Source organism: Xyrauchen texanus, chromosome 36 (assembly GCF_025860055.1).
Source record: "Xyrauchen texanus isolate HMW12.3.18 chromosome 36, RBS_HiC_50CHRs, whole genome shotgun sequence".
NCBI lineage: Eukaryota > Metazoa > Chordata > Actinopteri > Cypriniformes > Catostomidae > Xyrauchen > Xyrauchen texanus.
In genome coordinates, this window is record NC_068311.1 from 29,602,910 (window position 1) to 29,615,419 (window position 12,510).

General features: G+C 40.8%; 1 protein-coding gene across 1 annotated transcript; it reads right to left on the reverse strand.

The window, feature by feature from the left end:
- Window positions 1–288: 288 nt before the first annotated feature.
- LOC127629561 (olfactory receptor 52A1-like) lies at window positions 289–1,233 on the reverse strand. The gene has a single exon (XM_052106652.1). The coding sequence runs from the start codon at window positions 1,231–1,233 to the stop codon at window positions 289–291; it is 945 nt and encodes a 314-aa protein (XP_051962612.1).
- Window positions 1,234–12,510: the final 11,277 nt, after the last annotated feature.

The following is a 12,510-nucleotide window of genomic DNA, read 5'->3' on the forward strand; positions in this document are numbered from 1 at the left end:
ATCAACCATCATATTAAAAAAGGTGGAACTATGGACTTACAGGCACGTATGGTGAACAACAAAACAAGAAAAATAAATAATTTCAAACATTTTAATATTTTAATGAAAAATTATTAGTACAAATAATTTAGAGACTAACACCTGCAGACTCACATTTGATATCCTGAATAAAAATGAATTGACACTACAAACTGTTACATACAATATTTTCATACATCAAGCATAATTTTCTTTCCGTAAAATTAGTGAATGCAGTTTGGAATCAAATATTTGCAGTATATTAGCCAATCAAAAAGTTGAAACTTTATTACATTTAAACAGTTTAACAATCTGTGTTCTAATTTCAGTGGTTCTGAGACCATAAATAACAGGGTTGCAGATTCCAGGAAGAAGAAGATACATTGCACTAGTTAATATGCGTACATCTCGTGGTATTGTAGCTACCCTGTACCCTACAAATGCAGTAACAACACTGATATAGGCTACTGCTATGCCCATAATGTGTGTGGTGCATGTGTGAATGGCTTTTTGGCGGGATTCCCCTGAAGGAGACCGAAATATAACAACAAAAATTATAACATAAGAGCAAAAAATTATGAAGCAATCAAAGGATGGTATTCCAAAAGCTATCGTAAGTGCTAAATAGTTTTTAGTAATATCACCACAAGCTATATTTACAACTGATGTATGCTCACAGAAGCTGTGGTAAATCATATTTGTTCTACAAAAAATAAGTGGCACAACTAGACTAATCATGGCAACAATGATAACAGTGTTACGAATGCTAAGAATTGCAGAGAAAAGCATTGAGTTTTTCAAACTTACAAAGTTATTGTAACGCAAGGGGAAAATAATCGCAAAATATCGGTCCACGGCCATTCCAAGTAAGATGCTGGATTGAAAACAACCAGAAAAATGCAGACAAAACATTTGTATTAGACACTCATGTCGTGTAATTGTATTCAGGTTCCACAAAAAACTGACTAGCATCCTTGGAACAAAATATATTGGCACAAAAAAACCCAAAGCTGCAATCAGTCCGATTAGAATATACATGGGAGCATGTAATTTTCTGTGTTTAGCAATGACAAACATTAAAATGGCATTAGCAAATAATGAGTACACTAAGATGATGCAAAAAGGGATGAAGAGTAGAGGACGGTATTCTTTAATATCTGTGAATCCAATTAACTGGAATACAGTATAAGAGACGTTGCTTGATCGGTCACCCATTCCTCTTTTTTTAAGTGCCCAATCTAGACCTTCACAAATAAAGAAGCAAGTTCACAGCAGTCGTTACTCATAATTTGTAAAATATTAAAAGAATAATATCATGTGCATGCAAATATAACACTTTTAAAGACATAATCTTAAGCAGTGGTTCTCAACTGGTTTTTGCTTTTATTGGATATCAAGTGGCAACCTAACACAGTACCTAAACTGACTATTGTAAATTATTAGAGTTTCATGCTCTCAACAGCTATTAATTCACTGAACAAACACATTGAGGTCCAAAAAAACATGTTTATCCAAGTTTAAAGTAAACATGTATTAATGTAATCAGTGTCAAATTTTCTTTTACCTTTTTTTTTGTCATGGTTTTGATGATGATGATGATGAGAATATCACACAGCCTGGCTATGATGGTATCTACCTAAATTGGCTAGCTTCTACCAAGTGACTTGAATTTGCACCACAGAGTTTGATTGGACACACATCTTCTGACGTTAACAACAAAAGGTAAGCTATATCTCCTCTTAAAAGATGAAAAGCCTGTTTATTTTGCAAGTGTAACAAATCATAATTATATTGTTGGTTGCATTTAGCATTGATTTTTACCCACTGTCCGCGACACTATTAATACAGACCTGTGACCCATTTTTGGGTTGTGTTCCACAAGTTGAGAACCACTGATATAAACCTGACAAAGAACACTGTATATGATTACCTATCAGAAAGTGTTAAGCATGAAATATCCTTATCAAGAAATACTCAGTGAAATTATTGTTATTCATGTTTAGTTTAAAGCTCCCCTTTACTCCCTTGCAACAGTCTTAACTCTCTGGTCTCTTCTCCCTCCCTCCCTCTGAGCAAACTCTTCACCTCTCTTAAATAGTTTGCTGTCCCTCCCCCAACACAGCACAGAGGTTTGGGACATGTTGTACTCTAACTTATTTAGTGCCACACCATTTTTTCTAATTATTTGGAAGGATCATTGTCATCTTTCTCAAAACAATATTATTTTCAATGACCAGAAACATAACTCTTGATTGAAACAGCTGAACAACAGTTTTATAGATTTGATCTTCTATAAGATTATATTTTAAAGACAAAAGCAAGAAATGCCAAGGACAATGAAAGTCACTGCACTACTCAACAGATTAAAAAGCATTAGATTGGCACTACTGTACATAAATAATCATTCCTTACTACACTTTTATTTATTGATTTATTTGACTTTTGTCTCAAGAAACAGTGAAGAACTTAAAATTAACTCCTGAAAACAATGTTATAAAGCATGTAGATGCATAAACATAATGAACAATTACAGTAATAAATGTTGACATCTTCACATTTATTTTTAGTTAATTAGTATAGAGCAGGGCTAGTCAACTGGTGACCTGTGGCCAAATCCGGACCGCCAGTAATTTTATCTGGCCCTCTGACTGATTTTTGATAAAACTGCATTGCAGTCGGAAATACCACAATGCTCTCTGCACAAAACTGTTTCAGAGTTTCAGCATTCAGAGGTGAGTTTAACAATGCTTAATGGCAATGTAACAACATTCAGCCATCAGTTGTCTAGACTGAATCACACGTTTAAGCTTTTCTGGTGATAGTTTAGTTACATTGCTTTGCTAAACATGCGTTCAAATCTACATGTAAAAAATTATCACCACAGTTGTTACAGAAATGTGTCAGCACATATGCATATCTTATGCAACAAACGATAAATCGATGATGAAAACCGAATGTTCAAAGTAAATGCGCTGAAATGTATGCTTTTATTTACTATTCTTGAAGTGTCAAACGGGTGTATCTCAACTGTTTATGGTCTTTAGGGCTCATAAAAAAAAAAAATATAAGAATGTGAAACTGGACCTGCAAATACCCTGATTATATTTGGTTCTATACAGCTGTTAGTCAATCCTCTCAATCACGAACAGCATCAACTCAGTTTGTTCTTCTTTTGTCAATGATTATCTGTGCAAACATCTGACTCCTGCACTGGCTATTGTGTGCAAATGCACAATACTTGCAGAACAATTTGTTTTTTCACTGAATAGGATGATTCTTTATAGAGAAAATGGAAAGATATACATTTAAACTTTTTTTCCCAAAAAGAAAATGTAATTGATTAATTCTTAAGTAAACATGACATTTCTATATGGCCATTTAAGAGAGGAGAGATACATTTACATTTTACATTTATGCATTTGGCAGATGCTTTTATCCAAAGCGACTTACAGAGCCCTTATTACAGGGACAATCCCCCTGGAGCAACCTGGAGTTAAGTGCCTTGTTCAAGGACACAATGGTGGTGTGGGGATAGAACCAGCATCCTTCTGATTACCAGATTACCAGTTATGTGCTTAGACCACTACACCGAGGAACGACGCTGAGCCATATGAAGAACAAGCAGACTGTCCAATCATATCAGGTCAGAGTAAACTGGTCAACGAAAACTTCATTTAATTGGTTACAAGAAGCAGGTAGAAATGCCTTCCCCCTCACTTGCAAAACTCTTTTCAGTGAGAAATGCTTGCCAAAAGTGTGAGCGCAACAAAGGGAAGACAGAACTGTGCATATTGGATTATTTCTGGAATAAATATTTATGCCACAAACACAAGTCATTTACAAATTTGCAGTAGTTTATTTTACACATACAGACTGACTCTATGCGGTCAATCCGTTTTGCTGTTCATGACACCCTTTCTATGTTAGTATATCACTGATTGCAGGTTTGCAATGTTTTTAACCATGGTAAAGTGCAAAACATTTTTACTTTGTGTTAATACGCAATTACAGATTCACAACACACTTATGCAAAGCATTTAAGTATTGCTAATATTTTTTTATTACGCTTGCAACTTAATTTACACATTTACAAAACGTTCTGTGCGCATGGAATTTATTTTTACGCTTTCACAAATCGTATTGTTTGCATGCAAATTTTCACGCTTGTAACATGCAAATCATTTAGGCACTATTTTACCTTCATAGTTGACATTGTAAGAGGGCTTTAGAATTAAATGTTCCCCCTCAGTTTTCATATTTTGTAAACAATAGCCCTAAAATGTTAAAATAATCATTATGTTGATAGTGATAATCAATGATTATTTGATAGTTAAGAGTGTATGTTACTTCAGCCAGAATGAAGTAATTTATGGCCAGACCTTAAAATATTATAATTCAATATATAGTATACTCTGTGACTATTTTGATATAAATAAACACACAGTATTAAGGGTGTTTTCTAAGTAACACTTGTGACAAAAGTGGTAGTTAAAATGAATACAAGAACATTTTTCATCTGGATGATCTGGCCCTCATAAGAAAGTAGTTGAAGAGCCCTGGTATAGAGCATATTAGTTAAGCTAGTATGGAATCTGATGTATAGTGGCAAGAAAAATTATGTGAAATAACCTTTGAAATTAGCTGGTGTTCTGCATTAATTTCTCATAGAATGTGAACTCATCTTCATTATAGTCACACATATATACAAAGCAAAATGTGTTCATGCTAACGACACACAAACTTATACACAAACATTTTTAATCATTCATGACTTTACTGAACACATCCCATTAAAAGCCTGTTAACCTTGGTATTACAAACATAATTGTGGTCTCTTTTGAAAGAAGACACATGAAAGTTTCTTGAACAAAAAAGGTTAGAATAGTTCAAAATGATTTTTAAAGTTATCGACAAGTTATTTCCATAACATATTTATATAAAATAATATATTATACTGACATTCTTTAGAAAGCTAAAGAATGCTTTCTATGCTTTGGAGCTAAAGCAACTTGTTTGATCATGTTCCATTTAAAATTTGAGGATAATAACTTTAAAACTCTGAATTATATGATACATTTTCCAAGACCATGTCTTGTGATTATGGCCGCGTCCGCATATAGTCATTAGCACCTAAATGCTAAATGGTAAACAGGACAAAATAAACATCATCTAGTGCATATTTCTTCCAATCATAATCGATTTGTTATAGCAATGTATTTTACTAATATCATGTGGATTCCATTCAAATAATGATACAGAAAAAGAAGATTATTTTCTTAAGCACACTGTGATTTGTCTTGTGACTTGTAACTTTGATGAAGATGAGATCACATTTTATGACAAATGAATTAAGTTAATTCCAAAGGGTTCACATACTTTTTCTTGCCACTATACAATTCTGTGTGTTGACATTTTCATCAACTTTTGCCCATTTCTTCCTCTAAATGTTTACGCCTGGTATTAAGATGCAATTAGGGCGATCCGATCTCAAGTTATCAGCGCTAAATACAGGGCTAAATGGTGTCTAAAACGTTTTGGGATGGGATCACAAAAACCACATATAGAGGTAGTCCAAAACACATGTGACCAGATCTCCTGCCAATCAACTGCTGTGCTAAAATGAGTTTGAAATTGCTGGTTACGTGCTGCTTTAAAAGAGAAAAAAATGTCCGATCTGAACATTTGAAAATGCGGATAGGCCTACTTATACAAGCATGAGAATTTCTCATTTGACGCTTCAATAACACAGGTATAATGGAAGAAATCTTTTTATTTGTGCTTAGATTCAATTTCAACTGCAGCTAGGAGAAACAGCGCACCGGTTTTGTTCGCACTACCCTTGTCTTATCAGACTTTTGAGATTTATTACCATGCAGTAACACAATGACATAGTGATTGCTATGTGTCTTCACAAAATCAGAGAACCTGATTTTTGAATCCACACAAAAGTGGTCACAGGAGACATATTTAAGCAACTAGGTGTGAACAGCGATGTTCGGATATAACCTCCGTTCCCTGATGGAGGGAACGAGACGTTGTGTCGAAGAAGCGACACTAGGGGTCTCTCTTGAGAGCCTTTTGCATCTATGATCTATGAGAAAAGACCAATGAGAAATTGGTAGACAGAATTGTATGTCCCACCCCCGGACATACGGGTATAAAGGGAGGGAAATGCGTCTGTTTCATTCAGGATTTTTCTGAGGAGCCGACAATGAGGTTCGGCCGCAACAGTTGCTCGGTTCAGCGACGTGGCCGGGAGGACACAATGTCTTGTTCCCTCCATCAGGGAACGGAGGATACATCCGTAACTTAGACATTCCCCGTCTGTCGCTCACTTCGACGTTGTGTCGAAGAAGCGACAATAGGAGTCAAATTTAAATCACGCCATGTGCTGAGCCGTGTATGTGTACTGCTGACACAGGAGCGGGCAGGTATTTTAACATGCCAAAGCGACCAGCTGTGCCAGGCTGCACGTACCCTTCCCCAATGCCCCATAAAATCATCAAAGCCTTCTGGTACTTTACCCCCGACAGGGGAACAAGGCGACGTGCCTAGCATGGGAGCAGGCCACACCAGCCGCGCCTTTTCTATGTTTCTCGCATAGAGTTAAAGCAGCTGGGCCCATCTTAACACTATCATACGCATCAGGGAAGGCGATCTTTCCTATTCTTTCAGGGGGGAAAGACACTGTGGAGACCACACCTGCCCAGACTGGGGAGGTAAAGGGTGGTGAAATACATCACATGGGCTTTTAGGTCACACGTGGAGAATGGCATGGTGGTAGATCCTACCTCATTGGGATGGAGGAGTTGCTACAAAAACACCAACCTGGGGTCCGTGAGGACTGCCCAAGGGAGACTCGGGTCCGCGCGCAAGGGGACCGTACTGCGGAAAATACACACAGGGGGAGAAGTCCACGTGGGAGCCCGTCCTGTGGAGCACCTATTCCAGTACAGGGTAAATTGAGTACCCGCATTGGTCTTGGTAGGCGAATTCCTCTGCTGAATTCGCGGACCAGAGGGCTAGGGAGGAGTCATCCAGGGAGCGAGTTCGTGGGATCTCTATGTGCAAGCGGTCCACCCGGTTAGTTTGTCAGCGTGTACCGAGTTCTACCGGCTCGGACCTGAGAAAACACGGAACGAAACTGACTCAACCCTGAGATTGTAAAATCTCTCAAAGGTATTGGGTGTTGCCCAACAGGGAGGTGCCCCTGGCCAGTGCCCATGAGGATGCAACACTTCTTGTTGAGTGTGCTCGGACCCGCAAGGGCGGGGGGGCACGGCTTGGGTGCAATAGGCCAACGTAATGGCGTTCACTACCCAGTTCCCTTTGCGCTGTCCACCAAAGCAGACAAAGAGCTGCTTAGAATGTCTAAAGCTCTGCGTGCGGTCCAAGTAGATACGCAAAGCACGTACCGGACACTGCAACGAAGAGTCATGGCCTGCCTCCTCCCAGGGCAGCGCTTGCAGGTTCACTACCTGGTCCCTGAAGGGAGTGGTAGGAACCTTGGACACGTAGCCTAGCCGAAGCAGGGCAAGGGTTGCCTCTGTGACCTTCTTGAAGACACGAGGGGGCAGGGACATGCCGAAGGGGAGGACCTTGTACTGATACGCCTGGCCGTCGAACGTGAACCGTAGAAAGGGTCGATGTCGAGGCAATATTGAGACGTGGAAGTATGCGTCCTTCAGGTCTACCGCTGCAAACCAATCTAGATGTCTGACGCAAGTTAGAATGTGTCTTTACGTGAGCATTTTGAACGGGAGTTTGTGCAAAGCCTGGTTGAAAACTCGCAAGTCCAAGATCGGTCGTAAGCCGCCGCCTTTCTTGGGTACGATGAAGTAAGGGCTGTAGAAACCCTTCTTCATCTCGGTTGGAGGGACAGGCTCTATCGTGTTTTTGGCCCAGGTTGAGGCAGAGCTGTGTGTTTCTTATGTGCCGCAGGAGGACGCCTTTGGCGGGCAGATGGGCACGGCCCGCGCTGCAGGTGCGGCGGGGCATGATGTGAGATATGGCCTCCGTCTGCTTTTTCACCGCTGAGAACTGCTGGGCGAAGTCCGCGACGGTGTCGCCGAAAAGGCCGAACTGGGAGACAGGTGCATCGAGGAAGCGTGTTTTGTCCACTTCGCGCATCTTGACCATGTTCAGCCACATATGACCTTCCTGAACCATGAGAGTGGCCATCGCCTGCCCGAGTGACCGTGCTGTGACCTTCATGGCCCTGATGGCGAGGTCGGTCGCTAATTGCAGTTCCTGCAGCACGTCGGGATCAGGACTACCCAAGTGCAGATCTTTAAGAGCTTTGGCCTGGTGGACTTGCAGGAGGGCCACGGCATGCAGGGCGGCAGCGGCCTGTCCGGTGGCGCTGTAGGCTTTGGAGGTCAGTGAAGAGGTCATACTACAGGCCTTGGAGGGGAGCACATGGCGACCCTGCCAGGTGGCGCCGTTCTCGGGGCACAGGTCGATCGCAACCGCTCTGTCCACCTGTGGGACCGGCGTGTACCCATGGGCCGCTCCGCCATCGATGAGAGCGGATGAGCGAGAGGCTTGGTGACCGGTGGAGAAGGGTGTCCTCCATGAACTCATCAGCTCATCATGCACTTCCGGGAAGAAAGGAACCGGGGGAGGGGGGGGCTGCGAGTGGCGTGCAGACCTGAGGAACCAATCATCAAACCGTGAAGGCTGTGGGAAGGACGGAGGGTTCCAGTCCAGCCCCACGCTGATGGCGGCCCGAGCATCTGGACACCTCAGACTGGGCGTGCTGGCCCGAAGTCGGCAGCCCAGTCGAGTCATCCGCGTCAGACGTCGGACCACTCTCCGATGCAGCGGCGAGCTCTTCTGGCTCGGGGGGCTCAAGAGGAAAGGCAGGCTGGCCGTGAGGCAAGCCGCTGTTGCCTCGAGCCCGGACGGAAGTCACTGAGCATGTAGGGGGGCAGGTGGTTCACGGGGACGTATGCGGCGAAACCGCGCCCACTGCCATTCCCAAATTGCCTCCATCGCCAGCCGGGTCATCCACAATCCTGTAGGAAGTGAGAACATGAGCCATCCGCAAACGCTGCCTCGGTCTGATCACTGCCCAGACACACAAGACAGCGCCTGTGGCCATTAGGAACGGCAGAAGGGCATCTTTATAAAGACACATCCTGAAAAGGATGTTCAACGCCAGCTGTGTAGATACTCTTTTAGAGAAAATAACTCTTTTAGAGAAATAAACTCTTTTACTGCACTGTCGAAGCGCACAGGGGCAAAGCTGCACTGCCGTGCAGAGAAGGAGAAAGCTGCTGATATGCGCCGTAGATCTAACAGCAATCGCTCAGAGATGGGAGGATCAGTGTGTGACTCGCAGCTCGCTGCATACACAACCAGTCGGCTCTGAAGATAATTTCTGAATGAGACGCATTTCCCTCCCTTTATACCCGTATGACTGGGGGCGGGACATGCAAATTCTTTCTGCCAATTTCTCATTGGCCTTTTCTCATAGATCAGAGATGCAAAAGGCTCTCAAGAGAGACCCCTAATGTCGCTTCTTCGACACAACGTTGAAGTGAGCGACAGACGGGGAACACATGTGATCGGATCACCCGAGACACATCTTAATACCAGGTGTAAACAATGGTATATTTGTTACTAACACTGGAGATTGTTTCTGAACATAATAAATATCATATAATGTTAGGGATACTAAACATTAGATCACTTTAATTCAAAGCACACATTTCAATTAAATTATTCCAGATCATAGTGTCGAATCTCTCTGTTTGACTGAAACCTGGCTTAAACCAGATGAACGTTTTAGTTTAAATTAGTCTACTACCCCAAGTAATTGTTATAAACATGAGCCTTGCCTGAATGGTCAAGGATGGGGTGTTGCAAGATACAAGTTTAATTCTTTCAAAGTGATTGTGCTTAATGTGTCATCATCTGATATAAATTAAAAACAAATTTATATTCTCTTTTGCTCTTGCTACAGTATATAGACCACCCAGGCCATATTCTTATTTCCTTACTGAATTTGCAGATTTTCTGTCAGATCTAGTTATTACTGTGGATAGAGCATTAATTGCTGATCACATAGATAATGAAAATGATACATCGGGATTAGCATTTATTGATATTCTTAATTCTGCTGGGGATAAATAAAATGACCGGACCAACTCATCATAATTATACACTAGACTTAATTCTCTCACATGGAGTTGATGTTGATAATATAGCAATTCTGCCACAGAGCGATGACATCTCAGATCATTAGCTTGTCTCTTGTATGTTGAAAAAAGCTAATGTCACTAAATCTGTATGACATTATTGATCAGTCAGAATTATTCTTTCAACCTAATTAGCTCTTCCAAATTTGTCTCAAATACTCAGTAAGCCAAAAAATTCTGAAGCGCTTGATGCAGTCACAGAGAATATCCTGTAGATACAGTCTTCTCTAGCACTCTATATAGTGTCGCCCTATTTAAATTAAAGAAAGTTAAACAGAAAAGCCTAGCTCCATGGTACAATGATCACACTAATGTAAAATTGCAAGTTACTTGCGGAATAACACTTTACGTTAGTCGACGAGCCAGCGTCCCACATCATGGTTGTAGAGCCAGCATGCCACATCGTGGTCGTCGAGCCAGCGTCCTATGATGAGGTCGACGAGCTAACGTCCATGCCTGCCACAGTCAACGAGTCAACGCCCATGCCTGCCATGGCCAATGAGTCAATGCCAATGCCTGCCACGGCCAACAAGCTGAAAGATTCATCTCTCCCAGAGCCAGCGTTGCCACTGCCAGCCTCGTCCGTCCCAGAGCCTGCGCTGCCAACTTTGGCCTCCCGGAGGAGGGGGAGAAAGGCTTTTGTTTCTAAGTCTCTCCCCATGTAGGCAGAAATATATTACTTTTGTTTATTGCAATAACAATAATAATAATAATAAAAAAAATCTTTAAAGTGGACTCAAGTGTGAACACTCTACAGAGTAACTCTTATATTGCCAGTATAGCATGGGCAAAACATGACTTAATTTTGGTCAGAAGGAATTATTTACTGGTTTGTAAACACCTAGTTTTAACTAGTTTTTGAACAAGGTTTTAACACCTTGTTCAACACAAGAGCTGCTGTTTAATGTAAAAAAATTATAAAATACTTTTAGAATGGATATCTAAGCAGTTGCAACAGTGATTTTTGTTATTGTTGTTGTCCAAATCGTGCACTGTAATATAGATATAATAAAGTATCATCTGACAAAATGATTACAATTTTAATCTCTGCATTATTAAAATTGACCAAAATAATTGTTATTTATAATCTGAACCATAAACGTGCAGCCCTACTTAGTATTGTGAAATGCAAAATCTGTAGCTTGATATGAGTCTGTAAAGAGTATCAGTATCTCATTAGTAATTTATCATCAGTCCTGTGCTTGGTGAAAGCCAGTGAGAAGATACTGATGCATTTTAAATAGCCAACCAAAAACTTCTGTGTGGTTGGCACTGCAATCAAAATGTAACGTGAAAGTAAGGTCACCCCACTAAGGATAAACACTTTGTTATACCCTCTGTTAGAGGTGTTTAATGAGTGTGACTGTATGCATTTTGGTGTTTTTGTACCTGTTACATGCTACATTGCAGGATCATACGTCTCTATAATATGCACTTGTTTTGTCAGATCTCTGACTATTCCACTCTGCCTGATCTGCATGTGACCACTGAAACACTGAGTGACTATTTGGCAAATGTAGACTGTCATTAAGATGAACAGAGGACCAAGACCTGCTTGTTAAATACATTTTGATGTTTCAAGCTTTTCACAGACTCAGGAGACTATTTGATTGGGTAGCTTTTTCTTGACTTTCCCTTACGGCCCAATACACTTAGTACATTTCATTGTGAAGTTTTGTTTCATATTTTAATATTCCTCCAAGTAGGACCCACATTTTAAAAAGCAGTTAGTTCAGCTGATGGGTATTCTAGGTGTGTTGTGTAGCCCTGTTTTATTTATATTTACTGTAGATTTAAAAATGGTCTGAAGACTCTAGGAAAACTAGATGCAATACAGAAACATTCTGGGACCTTTCTACCTCTACTTTATCATGCACCTGTTCCACTGATCTCAATGACTTTGTGTGAAATCTTCAACATTAGGTTGTCTCCACAAGGCAGAAACTGAAGAGTGGCTGAGGAGATTGCAATCCTATTTTGGAAGGATTATTTGAAGATGTTGAAGGTAAATTAAATTCTTTTCAAATTAACTAAAAAAAAAAGTTATTTTAAAAAAGCAGGGGTTGGGGGTATCCAAGGAGATGCAATGTTTGCATGTTTATCATTTCAGTGTTACATTTCTTTGCTACACTTGCCGACGCCATTCCATCAATAGGATAGGATACAGAGCACGGAAAATAATTTGTAAACGGTTTAAGCCTGGAAAACGTTTGCGACATTATTGTCTTTCTTGCTGCTGTAAGCAATGTGCCACAAGACTGCTATGTCGCAACACCATTACTTTTTTTCC